At 54.6% G+C, this 25,884-nt stretch overlaps 1 protein-coding gene across 1 annotated transcript in view; it reads left to right on the forward strand.

Annotated features, from left to right (window-relative positions):
- Window positions 1-25,884, forward strand: part of ITGA11 (integrin subunit alpha 11) — a 126,189-nt gene that overhangs the window by 86,285 nt on the left and 14,020 nt on the right. The window contains exons 11-20 of the mRNA XM_047074876.1: window positions 4,895-5,039; window positions 7,731-7,879; window positions 11,826-11,966; window positions 12,201-12,404; window positions 13,153-13,283; window positions 16,951-17,117; window positions 18,342-18,484; window positions 19,875-19,985; window positions 23,438-23,523; window positions 25,276-25,483. Coding sequence (XP_046930832.1) covers window positions 4,895-5,039; window positions 7,731-7,879; window positions 11,826-11,966; window positions 12,201-12,404; window positions 13,153-13,283; window positions 16,951-17,117; window positions 18,342-18,484; window positions 19,875-19,985; window positions 23,438-23,523; window positions 25,276-25,483 — 1,485 coding nt within the window. The remainder of the gene's footprint in view (window positions 1-4,894; window positions 5,040-7,730; window positions 7,880-11,825; window positions 11,967-12,200; window positions 12,405-13,152; window positions 13,284-16,950; window positions 17,118-18,341; window positions 18,485-19,874; window positions 19,986-23,437; window positions 23,524-25,275; window positions 25,484-25,884) is intronic.

Raw genomic sequence — 25,884 nt, forward strand, 5'->3', positions numbered from 1 at the left:
ATGAGTTCAAGGCCCCCCACCCCTCAGGCTCTGCCCTGACAGTGCTGAGCCTGCTTAGGATTCTCTCTCTTCTTCCCACTATGCCCCTCCCCTATTTGCTCTCATTCTCTCTCTCTCTCTTTCTCTTACTTTCTCTTACTCTCTTTCTCTTCCTACACCCCCATAACCTTAAACCGTGGACCCCTCCATGTGCTAGCTAGGGCAGGCAGTCAGGGCTGTCCGTGGGCTCCACCCCATGAGGCCTGGACATGGTAGCCAGGGTCTGCCGGCATGCTGTTCCAGATCGTTCCCAAGTGACTCCTGGTGGCAGGAATCATTTCCAGGTCATTGGGGTCTCCTCCTAAGCCCAGCTCCGTGTCTCAGGCTGCACCCTGGTGCCAGGCACCCCACTCCTGAGCCTTGTTCCCGGGACCTCTGAGCAGAGACAACCAACCCGCCGATCGGGAACAAGCCGTCAAGTACAGGGTGGCCCTTGCTCCCCACACCACCTCCTTGCCACCGTGCCTACCAGCTTCCAGCACAGTGAAGGGCTTCTCTCCACAGAAAGACTGAAGGCCCATTTCTGGGTGTTTCCTGCCCAACCCCATCTAAACCTCCTGGCACTCATTGTTCCTCAGGCTCCACTTTAGGCTTGTTAAAAATGCATCGTCTATGACAGAATCCGAGCAATTAGTGAAAAGTATAACCCGTCCTCTTCACGACGTATTTGCCTTAGGAGGGGCTCTTGGCCCTTCTAGAGTCACTCTGATGGTGGACATGCAGGCACTAGGGAGCTATGGAGGAGCCTGGGGAGGAGGACAGGACTCAGTGCACAGGACCACCTATCCAAAGCCAAGAATTGTTGGCATCTGGCATTCTCATTCCATTACTGCTGGGCAAGAAGAAAGCACTGCCTGGATGTGTGGCCTCAGACAAACCATTTAACCTCTCTGAACCTCAGTCTTTGAGCAGATGTCTGAAAAACACTGGCGGAATCGAGTCTTGAGGCTTGGAACTAGAAGTGTACATTTTGAGACTTACGATCAAGTAAGGGTTTCTTTTTTTTTTTTTTTTTTTTCAACGTTTATTTATTTTTGGGACAGAGAGAGACAGAGCATGAACGGGGGAGGGGCAGAGAGAGAGGGAGACACAGAATCGGAAACAGGCTCCAGGCTCTGAGCCATCAGCCCAGAGCCCGACGCGGGGCTCGAACTCACGGACCGCGAGATCGTGACCTGGCTGAAGTCGGACGCTTAACCGACTGCGCCACCCAGGCGCCCCAAGTAAGGGTTTCTTAAAATCCTGTCCTAACTCCACCCAATTCCTCAGTCACCCCCACCCCAGCCGCTTCCTGCGGGCCCCCCAAATAGGCTGCCTTGCCTCCACTAGGCTGCCTCCCCTCAGGCTGCTGTAATGACTCCTCTGCAGCACCAACTTGACCATGAGATGTGATTCTTTGACTCCCGCGTCCCCGATGGTTTATGGATGAATAAAAGAATGAGAGGAGTTACTATATACCAAGTCCTTTGCTGACTGCCAAGCTCTGTGCTAAGAATTAAAAATGTTAATTCTCCCAACAAAACAATTTACAGCTGAGGCTGAGAGAGAGAGAGAGAGAGAGAGAGAGAGGGAGAAAAAAAGGAAGAGAGAGAGAAGCTTGCCCAAGGTCACACAGCTAGAAGCTTTGGAGCTAGAACTGGAACTCAGCAATGTCTGACTCCAGACTTCATGCTCTAACCACTGGGCCAGGGATTCTCAGCCTCAGCCCAACTGCCAACTTGGGCTGGATAATTCTTTGCTGCAGGGCCGTCCTGTGTATTGTAGGCAGCGGCCCTGACCCTACCCACCAGATGCCACACCAACCCCAACACCACCCCCAGCTATGACAACCCAAACTGTCTCCAGGCATTGCCAAATATTTCCTGGGGGCTAAACTGCCCCCCGTTTGGGAGCCACTGCCCTAAACGATGCTGTTTCTAGTGTTAGGGATGTGACCCAACCCTGGGGACACGGACTGGCTGGGGACACAGTTTGGAGGGACATGGTCACACGTACCAGGAACATTCAGCTCAGCTAGGGAGGCAAGACTGCTGCAGGGGCCAGGTCAGAAGGCAGCTAATTGATGAGCTAGCAGAATCAGATGGCCGGTGCTATGCTAGAGTGAACACAGGGTACAGATTGTCTATAGGAAGGGCACGGACTTGGCCTTGGACCTGCTGAAGGCCACCATGCCTGCATCCTCACATCTGCACAGGGCACTAGAAAAGTCAGCTTGTGCCAAGGGTCCATGTGCAAGGCCACCCAGGCACACCCTGGCAGTATCTGGTGGGAGCTCACATGGCCCCACGGGAAAGGAAGCCATAAATCAGGGAGCCGGTGCCAGGCCTGGAGCGTGGGATGAGGCTCTTCCCTGGAATGCCCTGGTATTTGTTTTCCAGCTGGGCCTACATGCTTGGCTTCCTCTGTCAAGGCTTTGGCCCTTTTTGGGACCCTGCCCTTCCAGATTTTTTCCAAATTCAAAATGCCTAGGCTCCCCGAGCTGGGGAAAGACAGTGCCATACTGAGGTTTGCTCCTCCTGCCCTCCCAGCCTGCCCTCTCCCTGCCTTCCTCAGCGAGGCTCTCCCCGGTAACAGAGCCCTCTCAAGAAAGGACCGCCCCCTGGGAGCACAGGCCTACGGGCACTGCCAGGGTGAAACAGCATAAGGCGAGAGCCTGTGAGCAATCAGCCGGCCTAGTGCTGCCAAATCCGGAAGTCCAGTGGAATCCCCAAGCCCCACATACATACGGGGTCCTCCCCAGAGGAATCCCAGTCCTCCTCAGCACATCATGGAGACTTCCAGTCACCTGCAAGGCCAAAAATTCATCTTGAGAGCCCTCTCCCTGAAGGAAGAAGCCTGGTCCTGCAGAAGCAAACTTGGATTCAGCCGGAAGAGAGAGGGAGGAGAGAGACGAGGCCCAAACATCACTGTCCTCTTAGAGAGTGCTCCAATGGAAAACTGGGAGCAGAGTCCGGGGGCTGCCCGTGGCTCTTTTCTCCCCTGCCCAACCCACCACCCTGCTCCAAGTCCCAGCCCTGCCCCGACTTGCTGTGCAGCCTCGGACAAGTCCCTTTCCCTCTCTGAACCTTGGATGCCATTTGTCAAGTGCAGGTAATGAACATCTGACCTGCTGGTCTCTCACAAATGGGTGGCTGGATGAGAAAGTACTTTGCAAAGAAGGGAGCACACCCCAAGTGCAAGGAGCACTGGCCGTGAGTCTTTGAGGTGCCGGCCCTGATCCCGGCCCAGGAGATCATCAGGCGCTCCCAGGCTGAGGCTCACACAGACCGGGAGGAAAAAGCTAATTAGGAAGTGCGACATTAAACACAACCAAGTACATCAGACTCTCCAGAGACCAGCTTGCTTGCGGTCAGAAAAACATTGTCTGAACAGTCAGTTCTACTTCCAGAGAATTTGGACTTTTTAAACCTTATCTGAGATCAACTTCACTCTTTAAAGTGACCCCTGGGAAATGAGAAATGGAAGGTCTGAGTAAGGTTCACAGTCTTGCCCCCTCCGCGGCCACCAGTGAGACTGTTGCATGGTGACGCTGCCCACCTGCTCATTCACGGCCCTGATTGTCCCAAGGCCAGAATCACATTGTTCTGTCGGCACCATGGTATTGGAGGGGAGGGGAGATGGGGTGCCCCGGGCCCCACGTGGCGGGGGAACCTCAAATCCTGCCAGTCAGCCAGGATTAGGGAGGCTCAGGGGAGGAGAGAGGTGACTTCATCTGCTAGTGCTTTCACAGCCCAAAGCCGGGGCACAACCTGCCGGGCCAGGAGTCACCAAGGTCACCCAGGAAGGTGGCCCTCCCTGCTTCCAAGGGCTTGCTATCTGTCTTCCTGTATCCACTAGCTTTGTTCAAGGAGGTTAAGGAGGCGGAGTAGTGGTGGATAGGGTGTAGGGGCAGCCCAGAGAGTGAGGAGTGACCCTGGAGTCAGTAACAGGGAGACTGCCTGCCCCTCGGGGAGCCAGAGTTCCCGTCTTCCTGCCTGAGCATTGCAGCACCCACTTACACTGCAATTAAAGACAAGCCCCCTTCCTCAGGGTGCAGGCTGTCACAGATCTGGCCCTGGCTTCTCTGTCCAGCCTCATCAGAGTCGCTCTGGCCCCTGTCAGTCTGCACTCCAGCCCACCAAACGGCTTTCAGTTCCTTAAAACCAATGCCTCTAAACTCTCTCCAGCCTCAGGGCCTTTGCACACTCGTCCCCTCCCCCTCCAGGTGTCCGGGTGAGCATCACATACTCAAAAATGCTTTTCCTGACCCCCATTTCAATCTAGACTAAACCTCACTGTGGTATTTACCACATCCCCTATAGCAGTTATCACGCTTTGCAACTATTATGTTAACTTGCACATTTGCGTGGTACTTTGAGCTCTGCAAGGGCAGGGACTATATCGCAGCTCCGAGCAAGTGGCCAGCCCAGAGTAGACACTCGGTGAATTGTTACAGAAGAAATGAAGACGTAAGATTTGCACACAGGGAAGCAAGTCAGACGCCACAGAGGAATGTGGAGGGAGGCCACGGGCAGGGGCCACAGCTTCCAGGAGCGTCAGAAGGAAGGGACAGTGACAGGAGATTTCCTGTGGAGCTTATGAAGCCCAAAGAGCAATGGAGGCTTGGTTCTAGAGGTGGAGTCTATTTCTAGAACATTCCTTTGTTTGATCCATTTTGTGCTAAGGATGGGGTGGATGGTCCTGGCCTCATTCAAAAGTCAAGAACCCTGCCTGGAAGTCAGTTAAATAGTGAACACAGGAGAAGGTGCCCAAAGAGGCTGTGGTGGATGCTTCATTGTGCAGAACCTGGAGGTGGCTTCCCAGCAAGGGGCCCCCCAGGGACACGAGCTGATGTGTGTCCCCTCCCCGATGTCAGGACGGCATTCTGCTGGGAGCCGTTGGCGCCTATGACTGGAACGGAGCCGTGCTGAAGGAGACCAGTGGCGGGAAGGTCATTCCCCTCCGCGAGTCCTACCTGAAGGAATTTCCCGAGGAGCTCAAGAATCATGGCGCCTATCTAGGTAAGAGCCCGAGCTAAGTGTCGCGAATGGGCACGGGCGAGGAGGGGCCCAGGGGAACGTGCCCCCACGTGAAACAAGGACCTGTCTGTGAATATCCTGCGAATGTCCAGGCACAGGTCAGGGGCCGCTGCCTCTTCAGCCTGGTATCCACACCTGGTACCATGCCCGGCATGCAACAGGCTCTCAATAAACAGGTAGAATAAATGGTAAGCAAAGCACCTGTACCTGAAATGTGCCTCAGTCGATGCTTCTAGATACCAGGCCCACTGTTGGTGTGCCTTTAAAACCTTCTGCCTTGGCTAGGGTTTGGGCACGCTGAGCTGCCTCCCAAGGCAACATGCACGTGGAGAAGTCCATGTTCGTTTTTATTGTTAACGTTCACCATCAAGGCAGAAGTCACTTCCCGTTAAGCACTTTGGAAGCAGACATTAAAGAGCAGCACAGGGGCGCCTGAGTGGCTCAGTCAGTTAAGCATCCAACTCTTGATCTCAGCTCACGTCATGATCTTGAGGTTCGCGGGATCGAGCCCTGCCTGGTCTCTGCACTGATAGTGCAGAGCCTGCTTGGGGTTCATTCTCTTCCTTTCTCTCTGTCCCTCCCCAATCGTTCTCTCTCTCTCTCTCTCTCTCTCTCTCTCTCTCTCTCTCTCTCTCTCTCGATAACTTTGGTGCCCAGGGCCCAAGTGAGCAGGACCAGCACTGTGGGTGGTCGTGGACCAGTGGCCGGCACACTCCGGCCCCCACTGCACATGTTCTGGGGCTGACACCGGGTCTCTGAGGCAGAAAAAGACTGAATAGACCAAGAAGGCTCAAGCAAAGGGGGGAGGTGTGGAAAGTGCTAGGCGGGGTCAGGACACAGGAAGTAGACCAGGATGGAACAGAGGAGTAGAGCAGGAGGGGGAAGGGGAAGGCAGGTTGGCGCAGGTTGCAGCAGGAAGCCTCGAACGCCAGGTTAAGGAGTTGGAGCCTTTTCGTGTTGGTAGTAGGGAGATAGTGAAGGTATCTGAGTGAGGGGCAGCAGGATGAATCCACCTCTTCCTGGCCCAGCATAACTGTCTTCCTCCTCCCAGGGGGCCCTAGTGGGGTAGAACCAGACCAAAAAACCCTCATGAGGCCCAACTATCTTGCCTTACCCACAGTCACAGCCCTTCTTCCTTCCTCCTCCCTCTGGGGCTCATCCATGAGGGCAGGGTCTGGGGTCTCTGGAAGATTCCTTCCTACATGCCCCAAGGGAGAGGGGAGGTTTGGAGGAAGGAGACTGGGAGACCAGGCTCTCTGCCTCCCCGCAAGGAAACTGTATGGATTTCTGTCATCTTGTCAGGCCTTCTGGGAGGCCGGTCCAGCTTTCAGGATGGCCCTGCCTGCTGGCCAAAGAACCACATGGAAATGTAAGCTACAGCCAGCAGACTGTGGGAAGCAGGAAGTTCTCAATGCTGCTTGTTGCTTTGGGAGGCCCACGCCTGCCCCTAGGACATTCGGCCCCCAAGCCCTTCCCATGACTGCTGTGTCTCCTTCTGAGGAAGCCCAAAGCCCAGGGCTAATTGGGAACATTTTCAGCTGCACCACTGAGGGCTCAGAAGACACCTCGGCCCCACTCTGCAAGGCTGATCCCACCCTACCCTCATATATTTATGGTTGTGTTAAATACACAGCCAACACAGACTATGCAACACTCTGGCTTCGCTGACCTTTCGAGCCCCATTTCCCAGAATACACCTTTAAGAGTCAAAAATACCGTGTCTGGAACCAGAGTAGCTCGCCCTACTGCACCTGTTCTCCCAGCCACTGAATCAACCCGTCTACACATCCTGCAGCTGCTATACAAGCAACCAGCGGAACCATAGTGGTAGTGTTACCCACATATGCCCACGCACGTGCACACATGGCAGAAAGAGACATCCGTTTGCCAGGAAGCAGCCCAGAACTGCTGACGAGGCATCTAAAAACCGGGATCCACTCTCAACCATCTGGCAGAAAGTGGGGCTCTAGGCTTTGCATGCGTCCCCCATGCTGGGTAGTGATACGGCAAAGCCATCCTGAGGACACGGATTGGTGGCCTTTCCAAAAGAGCCCCTGGTTTCCATTTCTTCCTCTTTTACGTGGAGTATGTGTGGGACCGAGAGGAGGGGGCTCCATCCTTTGAGGCGGCAAAGCTCTGGGGCCACAAGAGTCGCTGGGACCCCACCTCGATGCCCAGTGGAGCGGCTTCTCCCACCTGGACAGCCAGTGCTGTAGTTCTCCAGACCACCCAGCAGCAGGTTGCAGTAGTAAGGACACTGGCGGGTCCCTGAGAGAGACAGTTGGTGGAGATTGCAAATCAAAGCCTGCCCCATACGAGATGAAGGGCGGCCAGGGCTCATCACCTCCCTCCTCCCTGCTCTCTCTCACACGTCTCAGGGACGTGGGTGAAGGGGCCGGGGGCACATGCACATTCCAGGTCAGCAGTGCCTTTTCGTAGCCCCACCTGGCTTCCTTGGCTTCCTCCAGCAGGGGGTGGGGCGCATGAGTTCTCCCCACCCTCCCTACCCCCCTCCTGAGCCCTGCCTCTTCCAGGCCTCCCCAGTTGTTCCTAGGAAACACCACCCCGCTGCTTCACATCTGCTCAGCCTGCCCTGAATGCACTCCCTGGGCTGGCCCTTCAGGCGCAGCCCAGGAGCTGGGGCAGAGACCAGCCTGTTTCCTCCCGTGGCAGGGTACACAGTCACGTCGGTCGTGTCCTCCAGGCAGGGGCGGGTGTACGTGGCAGGAGCACCCCGGTTCAACCACACGGGCAAAGCCATCCTGTTCACCATGCACAACAACCGGACTCTCACCATCCACCAGGCCCTGCGGGGTGAACAGGTAATGGAGGGGGAGGCTGGGGGCAGGGGCTGGGCGGGAGGGCATGTGGGCAAGGCTGGGCTGGCGGGGGCTCTGCTCTTCCTTCGCAGACATCCTTCCCGGTTGGGGGTCACACACCTCCTTCATACCAGCCTTGGAGCTGGACTGTCTCATCTCCAGAAAGCCAGGCCGTGGTCCCTGTGACAGCAAGAACCCGGGAGAATCTGTTTGCCTCTTGTCTCTGGTGCCAGACCTCTGCCCCTGGCTGCCAGCTTCTCTCTGTTCACATCCAGAGTTCAGGGTTAGAGGCAGCACCTAGGCCCCCAGCTCGGGCTGCCAGGGCCCCTAGGCATCCCGGGGGGATGGTCACGTTCCTCACGCCCGCCTTCATGCTGCCAGAAGCGGGAGCAGCTGCAAACGCACCCACAGCGAGGCCCCGTGGGTCCACCAGCTCTTTCCTTTTCCTGGAATGGGAACAGTGCAGAGTGGTACAGCCCTGCCCTGCCTGGGCTGCGTGGGAACCAGACTGTGCCGCTAAGAGTCTCGTGTTGGGTGGTCACGAATGCCAACTGAAAAGCTATAAGAGTCACTGGTAGTGAAAGATCGGGAAACAGGGTTCTTCTGATCCAAGCCATGCCAACAGCCGAGGGGAACTGTGGTCCTGAGACGCCACATCCCTTTTCCAAGGTTACGTGGTGGTTTCGAGGCTGGGTCGGGTTGAGAGTCCAGGACTTTCTGCATGATACTGCCTCCTGACCCCTGACAACCCCAAATCAGCCCTCCCACCCTCCCCTGGCCACACTCAGCATCCACGGCACCCTGGGCCTGGGCTGGGCCTTAGCCAGGCCCTTCCCATAATTCCCAGCTCACCTTCGGCTCTGTGGAGCCCAGGAACAGCCCTGCCCCCTGCCCTTGGCCTGTCACCATGAGGACAGGCTCCTCCCTGGGTCTAACCAAAGTCCCTCCAGGTGCAGGAAGCCATCATTCTCTTTCCCCTTCCCGTCTCAAGGGCACTGGCAGACCTGGGGCACTGCTCTGTCCCCCAGCCTCCAGCCTGCCTGCCCACACTCTGCCCAGGGCTGGCTCTTCGGGAATCCAAGGCTAGACCTTGAGAGCTGGAGGGAATTTGCTGATGAATTTATGACATTTTTACTGCCTGGTTCCGCCTCCAACATCCGAACGAGAAACCGCATTGCTGAAGGCAGCTAAATTAAGTGGATTCCAAATCACCGTGACCCACATAGCTGAGGCCACATATTTAGACAAATGCCTCCCCCCACTCCTCCCTTATTTGCTCTGTCTGCCTCTTAATTATTTTAGGTAGGGATAGCTCTTCCCTCCCCTACCCTGTGTTTAGAATTTCCCTTTTCCCCTCTTCCGTATTTTCTATCTTTCTCCTCAGTTAAAAGCTTTTAATGCCGGACGATGGATTTCTCCTGAAAGCACCCTACGCCAGGAGGCGGCTGGGGGAGGGAGTATCACGGGCTCGGGTGTCAGACCGGAGTTTCAACCCAGTTTGGCTGTAGCCAGCCATCTGATCTTGGGCAAGTGACTCAAATTCACTGAGCTTCAGTTTGTTCCCTGTGAAATGAGGACAGTGATCTCTCCTAAGATAGCATGAGACTCATACGAGCTAACCTGAGGCTGTAAAGTGTGTCACACAGGCCTGTCCCTGGGAGGGACTCCTTCGTCCTTCCTAAGTGACCCGCTGGTCCAGCAAACATTTATTATATTTGTTATGTTATTGTCTATGCCCAGGCCTGGAGGAGACACAGCAGGGACAGGGTGCCCACTCTTGGGTGGGGGCAGGGGGGGGATAACAGGTGCTAGCGTGGGGCTGGGGGTGATTGCAGAGGGGCACCCCTTGCAGGCAGCGGAAAGGGAAATGGCAGGGCAGGCCAGGGCCAGCTTCTAACAGGAAGTGACCTGAGGGCGGTGACATTGTCCGGAAGGGAGAAGGGGAGAGCGGGGCAGACAAGAGAAAAGTATGTGCAGAGGGAAGCCTGGAACCCAGCCAGGGGCGGGGGCTTTGGGAGAAATCACTGGGAATGTCAGGAGCGAGTGTGGGAACTTGGAGGTGCGGGGCGGGGAGTGGGTATAGGCAGAGGCCAGGGAGGGAGGGAGGCAGGTCCAACAGGGTCACACTGAAGAACTTGGACCTCCCCCTGCACCCCTCCAAAAGCAAAGGAGTGGTGTGGTCAGCTGCTAGAAGCCACTCTGGCTGCCCGCAGGGGTGAACTGGAGGGTGAGGCAGGGGGTCCTTCGGCAGAGGTGCCTCTCCTGGGGAAGAGAACGCAGAGGAGGGAAGCAGACGGACTCAGGACGTGTTTGGCGCACTCCAGGCAGGGCTTGCTGGGAACCTGCGGGTGGGAGAGGTGGCGGTGGAGCCGGGGAGGACCCTCAGCTTTCTGACTTGAATAGGTGAGTGGCCACCTCGTTGAAGGGGGGGGCATGGCCCCCAAGGTGGGAGAGGAACACAGAGTGCTCAAATGCTAAAAAGAAAACATAATCTCCCGTCCAAGGTGCTATTCCCAGGATATTTGTAACGTTAAAAATAGAAATGAGCCTCGGGGCGCCTGGGTGGCTCAGTGGGTTCAGTGTCCACCTCTTGGTTTCGGCTCAGGTCGTGATCTCCATGGTTCCTGGGATCCAAAGCGTCTAGCTTTGCACTCATAGCACAGAGCCCGCTTGGGGTTCTCTCTCTCTCTCTCTCTCTCTCTCTCTCTCTCTCTCTCTTTTCCCCTCCCCTGCTCTCTCTCTCTCTCTCTCTCGCTTTTCCCCTCCCCTGCTCTCTCTCTCTCTCTCTCTCAAAATATAAACTAAAAAACTAAAAAATATAAACTAAAGAAATGAGCCACGTGTCCAACAAGAGGATTGATTATACACGTGGCACATGCATAATTTGGAATATTATAAAACCACCAATGATCATGTTGTAGGAAAAAATATAACACATCACGGAGAAAGTGCTCATGACCCATTGCTTTATTCAAAAATCATATATAAGCTCTGTATATAGTATGATCCCAGACTGTGAAAATAAAGCCATACACACACACACACACACACAAACAAGCCATACACTCTAGACAAAACAGACTCAGTGAAAATACACTAAAACGTTATAACATGGGACGTATAGTTGGACGTTTGGACAACGGGTCACTTTTATTTTCTTCTTCATACCTTTACTAATTTTGCTCATTTTTTGCTATGATATGTGCTGCTTACAAACAGAATAAATGGCAATCCATAAAATTAACCAATGGGAAGAAAGAAGAGGTGGAGGGGGTGGGATGACAGAGGGAGACAAGAGGGTTGGGGCGCCTGGGTGGCTAAGTTAGTTATGTGTCAGGCTCTTGATTTCGGCTCAGGTCATGATCTCAGTTCGCGGGATGGAGTCCCGAGTCCGGCTCTGTGCTGATACTGTGGAGCCTGCTTGGGATTCTCTCTCTCTGTCTCTCTCTCTCTCTCTGCCCCTCCCTGCGCGCGCACGCTCTCTCTCTCTCTCTCTCAAAATAAATAAACTTTAAAAAAAAAAAGGAGGAGAGGCGCTTGGGTGGCTCAGACAGTTAAGCATCTGACTCTTGATTTCGACTCAGGTCATGATCTCTCCGTTCATGAAATTGAGCCCCAAGTGGGGCTCAGTGCCAACAGCTTGAAGCCTGCTTGGGATTCTCTCTCTCCCTCTCTCTCTCTGCCCCTCCCCTGCTCATTCTCTCTCTCTCTCTCTCTCTCTCTCTCTCTCTTTATCTGTCAAAATAAATAAATAAACATTTAAAAAAAAAGGGAGGAAAGAGGAAAAGATGGGACCAAGTGAAAATAGGTGAGTCCACTCCACGGGAGGGGAGAGCGGGGTGAGAAGGGGAGGACCCTTTGTCTTTGTTCACCCAAGTTCCGAGTGGAAGGGCGTCCTCGGCTCCCTGTGCAGCCCAGCGCACTGCCCTCTCCCACCCCTGTGCTGCAGATAGGCTCCTACTACGGGAGCGAGATCACCTCTGTGGACATCGACGGCGACGGGGTGACTGATGTCCTGCTGGTGGGCGCCCCCATGTACTTCAGCGAGGGCCGAGAGCGGGGCCGGGTGTACGTCTACACCCTGAGACAGGTACTACTGTGGGGGGGGGGGGGCGGAGCCCTCTGAGGCACCTGGCCCCGCCCTGCCTTCACTGGGTGCACCCCGAGAGGCCAGTGCCCACCCGCTGAGCCAGGCCGGGGAGAGCAGGAATTCTGGGGAACATGGGCTGGAGACAAGGTGCTGCAGGCCAGAGGGGACCGTGACCCTGAGGGTCCTTGCCACATCCCCCTGAGCCCGAGCCTTTTTCCACCCCTGGTTTCGCAGAACCGGTTTGTTTATAACGGAACACTAAAGGATTCCCACGGCTACCAGAATGCCCGATTCGGGTCCTCCATAGCCTCGGTTCGGGACCTCAATCAGGATTCCTACAACGACGTGGTGGTGGGAGCCCCTCTGGAGGACAACCACGGAGGAGCCGTCTACATCTTCCACGGCTTCCGAGCCAGCCTCCTAAAGACGCCGAAGCAGGTGCCACTCCCCGTCCACAGCTGGAGCTGGACCAGGAGTCCTGGCCACTCCTGCTGGAGCATCCTGTTCAGGAGCCTCTTCTGTGCCCTCCTGCAGGAAAAGACCCCAGTCTGGCCTAGCTCTAGTTGCCTCGAGTCGGGATTTTGAAACGGGTGCATTTGTCTTCTGGACCTTCCCATCACCCCTGCGGGCACCCTCTCCCTGCGTAGCTTTATCTCCCCCTGCAACAACAAAACCCCAGGGACCCTAACCTCACTCCCCACCCCACACACACACACACACACACACACACACACACGCAGGCAGTTGACAGAGAGTGGAGAATTCCCACGTGGGCTTGCTCTTCTCTGGAAATGCCACATGCTGGAAACCTTGCCCGCCTCAAGAGGGACCCATCTCGGGTCCCATGCCCTCAGGGTCCTCACTTTTGCCTACATATTTTCTTAGTAAGGTAGTCTAACACACCATGGTCAGGGAGGCCGCTGGGTTACCTGCCAGAGATCACGTATTTACACTTAATGGGGAACCCTTTTAAGACGCGAGATCTTAATCCAAAAGAATGACTTGACGTTAGGTGCTGGACAGACAGACCAGGAGCGGGGTCTGTTTGGGCTTTGGGCCGGAAGCTTCCTGATGGTTCCAAAGGGGCTCTCTCCAGCGCTCCCGATTGTAGTTTCCCCGAGGGTTGTCCTGTCCTGCCCTGTGTGAACAGTGCCCATGCCTGGCTTTCTCTTCCCACTTCCTGCAGAGAATTGCCGCCTCCGACTTGGTTCCCGGCCTCCAGTATTTTGGCTGCAGCATCCACGGACAGCTGGACCTCAACGAGGATGGGCTGGTGGACCTGGCGGTGGGCGCCCTTGGCAATGCTGTGATTTTGTGGTGGGTTCGCTGAGGGTCAGGATGAACACCGGGGTTTGGCGGGGGGCGAGGGGGAAGGGGCCTGTTGTTTTTATTTATTTTAGAGAGAGAGAGAGCAGGGAAGAGGGGCAGAGAGAGAGAGGGAGAGAGAATCTGAAGCGGGATCCACACTCAGTGCAGAGCCATCTTCCCACGACCCTGAGATCAGGGCCCCACCAAGAGTCAGATGCTGAACCGGCTGAGCCACCCAGGCGCCCAGACAGCGGGTTTTAAAAATATTCTTCAGGACCTTTGTCCCTTTGTCTTTAATCATTGTCAGCCAAACTCACCCTCTTAATCCTCATGTTCTTAATCCTCTCGTGATTACAAATTTCCTTTCTGTGGAATCACTGTAAGCTGTCTTGAAGTCCAAATCCCTCTTCCCACAGAGTTCTAAGATTAGTGTCCAAACGCCCCTCTTAGAATTTGTCCTAAAAGTTCTGGCTGTTTGGGCTCTTCCACTTCAGCTTTTCAAGCTACTTAGAGGACAGGCTGAGGATATTCTTATCAGCTGGAAGGATCTCCCTTCTCCCCTAGTGTGAAAGAATCTTTACGTAATACAGATTTCTTTCCTCCAAACCCCTTCGGACTTCTTCTTTCCTTTTTGAGGGTCTCATTTCTGCACCAGCGCATCAGATATTTGCCACCCATCTGCACTCAGGACCTTTCTTTCTTTCTTTCTTTCTTTCTTTCTTTCTTTCTTTCTTTCTTTCTTTCTTTCTTTCTTTCTTTCTTTCTTTCTTCAGGGCCTCTCTTTAGCAATGGTCTACAGCTTTAAAAAAAAAAAAAGGAGCTTTCTAAAAGTCCATATATTTTGTCATGTGATGTGTTGGCAATTTTTGAGCCAGAAAAGGCTTAATTTTTCATGTATGTTGATGAGCTATTTTTCATTATAAATCCAATAACTTAAAGAAAAATTATAAAATAAAGAAAGAACTCAGGGCTTCATCCACTTCACATTACCGCTGTTAGCATTTTGGCATATTTCCAACCCATCTTTTTCCACCTGCGTGTAATTTTATATGAACACAGACCCATTTTTCATACAACTTAAAAAAGGCATGAAACAGAGGTATCCTAACGACTCCTCGGGGAGAATGAAGGAGTGGACGCGCTCTCAGTCGCCAAGAATATTATGGCCCGGTTGGGAGATGTCTTAGCCTGGGTTCCCTAGAAAACAGAGCCCCAGACTAGAGGTCATGCTAATGCTTTGGGAAGGGCCTCATCCCAGAGGCAGAGGTGAAGGTCAAGGATGCCGAAGCAGAAAAGGGGAGCAGGTGTGAGTGGGGCCTCACTTGCCCACTGGATCTCCAGCGAGGTGGGACACATCTCTGCTTCTTGCAACAGACCATTGTAGGGGAGGAGGGAGAGCAGTGTACCTGGGGGATCCTCGTATCCCCCCATCCGCCATGGCCAGAGCATTCACTGCCCCACACCGCTAGGCCATCTAAAGGCAGCGCTGGGGGTGCCGTGCACCGGGGCCACGGCCTCTCTCTGAAGGTCCCCTTCGCATATTGGGGCTCATGGATCTCTGGGGGTGACAGCAAGAGCGGCTTGGGCGGTAGAGGTTCAGTGTATTGGTTCCGGGTGAGCAAGACCCAGGGTAGGCGGTAGACATGGCCTAGCAGGTCAGGAGGATGACACACAAACCAAGTCCTTTACAGGAAACAAGACACATGCACACACACCCCAAGAGAATCAGTCTGCAAAAGGACCCATGCAAGCTCCAACTTTTGAGGTCTAAACCTAAGTGCTACCTCAGCAGTGGTACAACTGTGGGTCCGGGCCTTCTGGGAAGACTCTGATATCCAACCCTGTGGATCTCAAACTGCCCCGTTAGGATCGACTGGGAGCTTCTCTCTCTCTCTCTCTTTTTTTTAATTCGCATATAGGCGATGCACACATTATATTAGTTTCGGGTGTGCGACATAGTGACTCAACAAGTTTATACATTATGCTGTGCTCACCACAAGTACAGCCTGTCACCATACCTATTGTAATATCATTGACTATATTCTTTATGTGGCGCCTTTCACCCCCATGACATATACATTCCACAACCAGTAGCCTGTACTGCCCTCTCCCCTTCCCCCCTTCTTTTTTTTTTTTAATTTTTTTTTTTAATGTTTATTTATTTTTTTGAGACAGAGAGAGAGAGCATGAACGGGGGAGGGTCAGAGAGAGGGAGACACAGAATCTGAAACAGGCTCCAGGCTCCAAGCTGTCAGCACAGAGCCCGACGCGGGGCTCGAACTCACGGACCGCGAGATCATGACCTGAGCTGAAGTTGGCCACTTAACTGACTGAGCCACCCAGGCGCCCCATCCCCTTCCCCCCTTCTGCCCAACTCCCCCTCCCCTCTGACAACCTTCAGTTTGTTCTCTGTATTTATAGGTCTAGTGCTGCTCTTTGTTGGTTTATTCGTTTGTTTCGCTTTTTAGATTCCACATATAAGTGAAGGCATACGGTGTTTGTCTTCGTCTGACTTATTTCACTTCACATCATGCCCTCTAGACCCAACCGTGTTGTCACAAACCGGGAGTTTTTCAAACTCTCACAGGCCGGGCTCTACCCAGACCACGTAAAGCAGAACGTCTAGGGAAGGGGCCCAGGCAAGTGGTAAACTTTCAAGATTCCCCAGGTATCTGTTTCCAACCAAGGCAGCCAAGTTTGGGAACCGCTAACGTAAGCTATTGTGTTTACACAGCACTCTACACTTTACACAAAGGGCCCCTCTCACTTACCTCCTTTGGCTCTCACATCCCCCTCAGAGAGATCATGTGACCTGCCCGAGGTCCGTGAGGAACCGTGGAGCCAAGACCCAAACCCCCTTCTCCACGGCACAGCGCAGGAGAGGCACAATTCCTTAGGCTAAGAGCGGGGCATTAGCACAGATAATCACGCTACACTTCCTTCTTGTTATAGAAACGCATGCTTTGGAGAGGCGGTGTACTTCGTTCTCTGATTATGTTTTCCTTAGACCAATACAAGAATACATTTGCATTTCCATGCCTGCTTGGATAGGGTCCTGTCGGGTGGATAGATGGGGAATCTCTCCAACAGCGAATGGTTCTCCACTTTGGCCACACATTGCAACCACCTGGAAGCGTTAACACCTTGCTCTTCAAAGCTTGGGCCTGGGCCAACAGCAACAGCTTCAGCCGAGGGCTTACTGGAAATACAGAATTGGTCCCCACTTATTGGGTGAGGATCTGCATTTTAAAGATCCCCCGGAGATGTGCGAGCATATTAAAATTCGAGAGGCACTGCTTTCAGACATGTCGATGCCAATCCTGATTTGATTTGATCTGGAGGACAAACTGGGCATCAGGGTTTTTTACAACTCTCCAGATTATTCTAATGGCTGTCCAGGGATGGGATGAGGAGGCAGGAGGCAGTCAGTGTGGTCTGCAGCAAATACAGCCCCTGGGAAATGTCGAAGGGCTGCCTCCAGGGGCTATGTGGCTGCCCTCCACCCACCTGTCCCTGTTTTGCCCAAAACCTTAACTTCCGGGGCCCCTCTCCGTCCTCCTCCAAGATTTTCCAGATCCCATTTCCATCCGCTTCCCACCGCCTCCGTCCCCCGCTCTGCTGGACCCCCGCAGCAGCCACACGTCCCATCCTCCAGCTACTCCTTCTTCTGCTCCAGGTCCCGTCCCGTGGTTCAGATCAACGCCAGCCTCCACTTTGAGCCGTCCAAGATCAACATCTTCCACAGGGATTGCAAACGCAGTGGCAGGGACGCCACCTGCCTGGCCGCCTTCCTCTGCTTCACGCCCGTGTTCCTGGCACCCCATTTCAAAACGGACACAGTCGGTAAACCAGGCCTCTCCCCGCTCCCCCCAGCCCCGATCTCCACCGCCACCGCCCACCCCTCCCCCACCTCCCGTAGACTTTGGGATTGTTCTGTTTCAAAACCAGGGCTTTCACTGAAATAGGTTTTAAGGGCCAGGTCACAACTGGAGCCACCTTGATGACTGCATTTGATGATCTAATTCCAAGAAGCAAGGGGATGGCAGTGAGCAGCAGTGACCAGCAAGGGAGGGGCCAGAGGAAGAAGGAAAGAGTTGGGATGCAAAGTTGGGACGAGAACAGGGAACTGGGACAGCCAGGATGCAGAGGAAGAGTCAGACCCAGGAGGGGAAGCAGGAAACGAGAGGGTCAGACAGATGAAACCCCCGGTGGGAGTGGTCACTGCTCAGAGTGGGTGTCGGTCTAGGGCAGGGCAGTTTCCCTCTGAGCCAGGCGCCTACTCACGGCAGCCCTGGACCCAGGCAGCCCCAGGAAGTGACAGCTGCAGATTCTGGGACCAGACTGCAGGAAACCGGGATTTCTGAAAGCTTCTCAGCCAGGGAGCAGGGCTCACCAGAAGGATGGGGGGTGGGGGGGGGGGGTGGGGGAGAGGTAAAGGCGAGCCTGGATGGCTGTGCACTCCTTTCAACTTCTATTTATAAAAAGAGGAAGGTGCAAGAATCGGTGCACCCGGAGGGCTGGCTGGGGTACAGGGGACGAGACGAGGCTTTTCCTGGATTTGGCAAAAGATCAGCGCAGTTACAGGGAAGGAGGCTGCAGGCCTTCAACCCCAGAGCAGTGTCTTAGGTTGGAGCCGCTAGTGGGAAGGGCTCGTGGGGTGGGAACTGCGGCCTGTGGAGGCTCTGACCCACGCCTGACGGGACCTGGGAAGGTGAAGGGAGAGGCGGGGATGTCCGGCGCTCCAGGAGGGGTCAAACGAGGGCATCGCCCTGGCCGCTCGTTCTGTCTCCTCTTCCACCACGTTGATTTCTCCTACATCTCTGTCTCTTTCTCTTTCCCTTCATTGCCAGCCCCATCTGCCCCTCCTTTTTCTCCTTTCTCACTCTCCGCACCGGAGTTTCCCACCCACACTAGGGCCTAGTGAGAAGAGAAGAGCAGCTCTTCCCCGGCCAGCCTGGAGGGCTTCCTGGAGGAGGCTGGCTTTCAAGAGGCTCTCTTAAAAGACAGGCAGAGTCTTGAGTGGAAATGTGGCTCCGCCTTCACGGTCTTGCCCTCTCCCTCCTCCAGGCATCAGATACAACGCCACCATGGATGAGAGGCGGTACACGCCGCGGGCCCACCTGGATGAGGGCGGGGACCGATACACCAACCGAGCTGTCCTGCTCTCCTCCAGCCAGCAGCACTGTGAGCGGATCAACTTCCATGTCCTGGTGAGCCTGACGCCCAGTAGCCCCACCAGCAGAGACCAAGGTCAAACAGGGAGGAGACACAGCTGGACGAGGAGCTGCCATGGGAGAGGCAGAGAGCTCAGCTGGGGCCTCAGGAGGCCCAGCTGGGGTACACTGTCCCAGACCTTGCCCGCCCCCCATATTCATGCCTTACTGGGACACACTATCACTTCTGGTACCCACCTCCAAAATCCCTTCTTCCCCAGCCCTGTGATGTCTGCCGTTTCCTTAGCAGAGGGTGAAATCTGGGCTCGGTGAGGGCTCACAGAGGGTGCGGGGGCCATGGCCGGAGGGAATGGAAGCAGGCATTGGCTAAAGATGAGGACCAGGTAGGACAGGCTCATAGCGGGGACGAGCAGGGAGGAGGAGGCGAGAGCAGCCAGCCTGGCAGAGAGGGGGAACCAGCAGTGGCCTGGTGCCTGATTTCACGGATGAGGAGGAGGATAGGAGGTCTGCCACATCCAGAAACTCCAAATGCCCAGGCCACTGCTCCAGCCTTAAGATGCAAGCAGGGGGCACTAAGAGCCCACCGAACCCCCGTGGTCCAAAGGCCAAAAGTCGGAAAAGTGAGCGGATATGGGAGGTCCTCGCGTCCATTAATACGTGGCCCCCTCTGAGGTGTTTGTTGTCCTGGTTCTCAAAGCATGGGCCCCCGGACCAGCCGCATCCCCATCACATGGGAACCTGTTAGCAATGCATGTTTCCAAGCCCCACGCCAGGCCCGCCAGCATCAGAAACTAGGGGTTGGGCTCAGCACTCAGGGTTTTGCTGCGCCCTCCCTCCCCACCCCCGGGGATGCAAAACCTCCAGTTTGAGGGTCACTGCCCTGATACAAAGAAGCCACTCGTGTCAGGATCTGGGTTCCACGCGGGAGATTTTGTAGGCATCTCTAAGCATCCCCTTCTTTACCAACCATACCCGGACCCCCACCGGAACAGCCCCTGTTTTGTCCACACATTTGTTCGTTCATTGATTCAATGCATTCGTGAAGCCCTGTGCCAAGTGCTTCTGAAGGAGGGAGATCAGCACACAGAGGCAGTTCGAATGCCATATAAGAAGCCAGACGGAGTAAGGGCTCTGGACAGGGTGTGCACATGGGGTGGTGGGCCCAGCCTGGCTCCCTGGAGGCCGAGGCACTGGGGGGGGGGCGGGGTGGAGGTGCCCAGCCTTGAAGGCCGAGCGGGAGCTTTTGCCAAACCTCCATCCATCCAGCACACCCCTTCATCCCAGACTCACCCTGAGGCGGACTCACCCTTCCCTCACAGGGAAGCGGCCCTCCTGTGTTAGGAAAGTGGACATTTTCTCTCAGCGTCCTGGCCCAGAAATGGGCACCCCACGCCTCCTCACGTCTCCCTCATCTCCTCCCACACAGGACACTGCTGACTATGTGAAGCCGGTGGCCTTCTCGGTCGAGTACTCCCTGGAGGACCCGGACCACGGCCCCATGCTGGACGACGGCTGGCCCACCACCCTCCGTGTCTCGGTACATCCCGGCACATGGGGCACACAGCCCTGGCCGTCAGCAACCCCCCTACCACACCCGACCTCCTCCCCAAAGCCCAGATCCCGAGTGCGCTGGTACAAAGGAGTTCTTCCCCTCTTGCACCCTCCTGTCTCCTGCCCTGCAAACCCGCAACAGGACTCCATCCCTCCTCCCTTGTGACCCGGGCTGGACGTGTTGTAGGGGAGGGCCAGGCCTCTCCTGGTGGAGGGTCCCCTGTATCCACAGCACAGGGTGAGCTCTGAACAGGTCCCGGAGAATCACAGAACCAGAAGGGACCTTAGGTCTCAATCGCCCACCTCCCTCATTTACAGGTGAGGGCACTGGAGGCCAGAATAGGTGATTCAACCACCTAGAAGGTTCTAGCAGCTGTGCTCCAGCCCCCTCAATCACACTCCCTAACCCCTAGCTCCAGAGGCATCAGAACGTTCTGGTATTGAACACTCACATGCCCCCCACACCTCCAACTCCCACCGAAATCCCCCTCAAAGAAAAGGTCACAGTTTAATTCTGTCTGAGCTGTGCTGGGAGAGCAGGCAAAATCTGTAACATGTAACATCTAATTCCTGAGCCTTAAGGATTCGGGAAACAACTTTCACATTCGCCACAACTCTCTAAAGACCATGGCCTCTGAAGGCCAGTCTCTGAGCAGTGTCTCTGAGAATTTCATAGTTTTATAGACTCCCGCCGGCAAACAACTTCAGAATCACTCACATTCTTACTTGTATTTCTCCAACATAAAAGGGTCGGGTGGCCGACAGCAATGCTTCTGAAAGCCCCTTTCTGCTCCCATTCACCCCTTCCTTGCGTTCAGCTCCTTTGCCTTCCCAGACCTCCCAGACTCCACCACCCAGCCCTCAACCCTCACACCTTCCCTCCTTTCTCCTGATTCTGCATCACAGACGTATAAGAGAGGTTATGTTACCCACTTCGAGAAGGGGGGAATGGCCTGGCAAGGCTGGAGTCCTCATCAGTGAGCCAGGAGAGGAGCAGAGGTGACACGCTGAGTCATTAAGGTTTTTCCTCGTCGCAGTAATTACAGAGCCGCTACGGCAAACGAATGAGAACCTGCCACTCATTCTCCAAGCATGTGGAAGCCCACAATGCAGACTGACGGGCAGGGCACACTCTCTGCCCAGCTCATGATATCCATGCAAGGTGGCAGTAAGCGTTGTAGGCCGGGGGTGAGCTCAGAGACAGTGTGATGGAGTAATCACGTGACAGGGCAGGGAGACTTCCTGGAGGGGGTGACTGTCGGCTGCACCTTAAAGAATAGACCAGATTCATCTATGCAGAAATGGGAAGAGTGGGCTTTTGTTCCAGGAGAGCTGACAGTATATCCAAGACATGGAAGTGGGAAAAAGCAGGCTGGGGGCGCCTGGGTGGCTCAGTCGGTTACGCGTCCGCCTTCGGCTCAGGTCAGGATCTCGTGGTTTGTGAGTTCGAGCCCCGCGTCGGGCTCTGTGCTGACAGCTCGGAGCCTGGAGCCTGCTTCTGATTGTGTCTCCACCTCTGCCCCTCCCGCACTCACTCACTGTCTCTCTCTCTCTCAAATACAGATAAACATTTAAAAAATGTCAAGGAGAAATAGGTCTGAAAAAGACAATCTGGGCCACATTATTGAGGGCTTTGAGTAGCAGCTAAATTGCTAAAAATCTTGTTAATCTGGATTTCTAGTGCCCAGTCTCTATCGAAGGAGAAATACTCCGCCTGTCGCTCTTCTGCAGATTCTTACTTAGCGTCTGTTCCACGCCGCGGCAGCTCGCCTCCTGGGGCAATGAGCTGTTCCACATAATTGAGTGTAGCGTTTGCTTATCGCATTAATTATTCCTTTTAATCAACTGGATGGAAATGCTTCTGAAGGTTATAATACAGTTTTCACACTTTTTACGCAGCCTGCCAGGCGGGGTGGGGGCGTCTCATCGGAGACTTGACGTCACCGAGGGGCACGTGGGTGCCAGCTTACAGCGAAGCCCCCGGGGGCCGCTGTAAGAGTCCTCAGACTCAGTGTTTTACGCTCTGTCCCTTCACTGCGTGGCCTCACCCTGCCCCCTGTCACATGGCTGTGCTGCCTTTTCTGCTGGCTGCTGCGTGCCTGCTTCTCGCTGTAAGTGTGTGCCATTTGACGGCCGACCCGAGGGCTGTGCTTGACAGAAACGTGTCCACGGACGCGCGTGTGGATCTGAGTGAGGCGGCTAAGGAGCTCACCTGTGAGAAAAGCTCGTGGGTTTCGGATACCGTGTGGCCTTTGTGACACCTGTTTCCCCTCCCTTTTTTGGGGCCGTGTCCTTGGTAGGGACAGTCGCACTCCTCAGCTGGAAGGACCACGGGCGTGTCAAACTCAACGTGCCCCAGAACTGAACTCAGCCTACCCCGCCACGTATAAATGAGCGGTGTGGCCATCCTCCCACACACGGACAAAGGGACTCCGCCAACTTCCTGGGCCCTTTGCCTCCTTAGCTCTGATGAACTCCAGGTCCTAGGGACCCCACCTCTGGCGGCCCTCACCCGTTGTCTCCTCTCCATATCCAGATGTTGGATGCCTCCAACATCATCATCTTCTCTTGCATGAACGCTTAGCAGCCTCCTCAGCGGTCTCCCTGACTCTAGCCTCGATCCAGCGCATCCACCCCCAGCCGCCAGACGGAGCCTTCAATACGCAGGCCCAACAGTCCTGTCCCTCCCCCTCCCCTGCCCAGCAGTCGTGACTCCTGTCCATTGCAAGGCATGATGCCGAGGCCCTGTGAGAACTGGCCCCACCCGTCTCTCCCTCCTCTCCCCCCAACCCCACACGACAGCAACACTAAACCAGCCGTCATTTCCCAAACACACCATGCTGCTTCATGCCTCAGGACCTTTACACAGGCTCATCCTTCCTCCCGACTCCCCTGTCCCTCTGGCCATCCAGCTAACTTGGTCATCCTTCAGAACTCTGACCTACTGTCTCTTCCCTGAAGGCTTCTCTGACCAGGTACAGACCAAAGTAACTGTTTCCTCCCCTCTGCCTCTCCTATCCCTCCCACAGATCTTTTTTTTTTTCTTTGCACATTTCACACTATAATTATTTATTCACAGTTCTTCCCCATGAGCTGACAGCAGAAGCTGTCTTCCTCATCCTGTATCCCCAGCACCTAAGACCTTGCCCCCCACAGTAAATGTGGACTGGAACTACCCTGTGGGGCGGGTGGGTGTTCTGTGCTACTGGCTCAGTTGAGAGACCCAGGAGGAGCTGAGTTTTGAGCCATGTATTTATTAGAGGAGGGCACTTGGGCAAAAGCACGAGGAACAGCAGGGTGGTGTCCGTGGAAAGGGCAGAGAAGACAAAGCCTGTATCTAGTGTGGTAGAGAGAGGAGCTGGTGTGCTGTGGGGCTGAGAGATGGCCCCCAGCAAAAAGGGCCGCCCACCCACCCCTCCCTGGCTTTCCCTGGCCCAGGTGCCCTTCTGGAATGGCTGCAGTGAGGACGAGCACTGCGTCCCTGACCTCCTGCTGGATGCCCGCAGTGACCTGCCCACAGCCATGTGAGTTGGCCCCTCCCAGCCCCCACCCTGACTCCTTTCCCTCCCTGCTGGTGGATCCGGGGCTCCCGGGGAGCTGGATTATTTCCTGCACATCCTTCTTGCGGGCAGCATGGATCAAACACTGAACTTGGAGCCTGGGTCTAGCCCAGGCTCTGCCTCTCACTCCTGTGTGACTTCAGGCAAGTCTCTTCCCTCTCTGGGCCTCAGTCAGTTCCTCTGTAAAATGAAAACTACTAGTTATCCTACCTCCTCAAACTTTGTTTTGAAAAAGGAATCCTTTCTTTGGAGCCTCTACTACCAAACAGATAAAAGGTGGAGACGAGGACCTGTGGTTCTGTAGCAAAGAAGGGGAAAAAAATAGAAAATGTCCTATTTTAAATTTATGTAATATTTTTTTTTAATTTTTTAACGTTTATTTATTTTTGAGACAGAGAGAGACAGAGCATGAACGGGGGAGGGTCAGAGAGAGGGAGACACAGAATCTGAAACAGGCTCCAGGCTCTGAGCTGTCAGCACAGAGCCTGACGCGGGGCTCGAACTCACGGACCGCGAGATCCTGACCTGAGCTGAGGTCGGCCGCTTAACCGATTGAGCCACCCAGGCGCCCTGTATTTTCAAATAATTCATGCTCAACTTTTACCCAACTCTGTGATATTTAGGTAGAAGACATATATACCCTGACATATACAATAAATAGAAATAGCATAAACAAACTTTTAGGGAAGGATGAAGAAGCAAATATTCTAACCATCTAGGCTACTAATCAAGATCGTCTTGACATTTGGCTCTGAGCTTCCTGGTAGCCAAAGCCAAAAGGGAAACATGCTGAGTAGAGAAGGGGTATATACTGTTATGCCCAGAATTCGTGATCCCCAAAGACCACCAGGGAGCCGAGTCCGATGCAAAAGCAAAGAGCCTTTATTCGAGCTAGCTCGAGCTCAATCTCCTACCTGTGCAGGAGACGCAGCGGTGAGATACCGGGGAGAGAGAGAGAGAGCGAGTTTCAAAAGCACAAAGGTTTCATAGGGATCGTGGCCTTAGCCGATTGGCTGGGGAAGGGTCGTGGCCTCAGCGGATTGGCTGCCAAAGTGTGGTCCCAGATCAGCAATTATCAGCATCACCTGGAACTTGTTAAAAATGCAAATGTTGGGCCTGGTGGTCACAGACCTACTGAATCAGAAACTCCGGGGGTGGAGCTCAGCAATCTGTGTTTAAACAAGTCTTCCAAGAGATTCTGATGCACTGAAGTTTAAGAACCACTGTGTCTGAGGATCTCTAACATGTTTGGCCTCAGCGTATACAGAACGTTTCTCACTGGTCACCTATTAACCACTGGCTGTCAGCCTAGCTGTGCTATATAAATACCTAGCACCAAACACCATCCCCAGAGACTCTGATTAATTGGTTTGGGGAGGGGTAAAACGCTCCCAGGTCATTCTAAGCCTGGACAGGGTTGAGGGCTCCTGCCTCTGGCCCCTACCTGAGAGAAGCCTCCCTCTTCTCACACTTTCCACGCCTCTCACACTCCCCTTCCTCCCACCTCAGACTTCGGAAGAAAGCATCAATCGGTAAGTTACTTAAGGGGAGGAGGCGTGTTCTGAGGTTTGAGCAGGAACTTCCTACTGCGGCCATTTCAGGGACGTAGTCACTAGTCAGCCGGCCTAGGTCAGCTCTTTCATATACGTGAGTAGGGAGGCCCAGCCCTGCATTCCCCATTCCATCTGCCTGATCCTGGTGGTCTCTTTCCCACAGGGAGTACTGCCAGAGGGTGCTGAGGAAGCCTGCGCAGGACTGCTCCACGTACACACTCACCTTTGACACGGCGGTTTTCATCATAGAGAGCACGCGCCGCCGGGTGGCAGTGGAGGCCGTGCTGGAGAACAGGGGCGAGAATGCCTATAGCACAGTCCTAAATATTTCGCAGTCAGCAAACCTGCAGTTTGCCAGCTTGATCCAGAAGGTGAGACCTTGGCGACCTGCCTGGCCTTCCTGAGGCTAAGGGCAGAGGCAGGATAGGATGGATCCAGCCAAGGGGCCTGGCTGGCTGCCCACAAGAATCACCTGGAAGCTTGCGAGCACCTGTGGTCAGACTTCTCCCGGAGATTCAGACTGATCTGGTCTGAGGTGGGGCCTGCAGCGGTGTGTGCTTTTAAAGCAGCCAGGGGGATGTGAGTGTGTAGCCAGGGTCGAGAACCACCAGCAGATGAGGGTCTGACCCATTCAGGAATGTGGGGAGGAACGTCCTTGGGCCTGTGTCCTCGGCCCTCATTAGGGCACGTGCGCACACACAGACACACACACCATACATATGCACACCAGCTTATACACACCCTCTGCCTACAGTCCATCCTTCAGGCTTTC

This window comes from Lynx rufus, unplaced genomic scaffold (genome assembly GCF_022079265.1).
Source record: "Lynx rufus isolate CCGP_SWC_20201006 ecotype Redwood Valley unplaced genomic scaffold, mLynRuf1.p SCAF_13, whole genome shotgun sequence".
Taxonomy (NCBI): domain Eukaryota; kingdom Metazoa; phylum Chordata; class Mammalia; order Carnivora; family Felidae; genus Lynx; species Lynx rufus.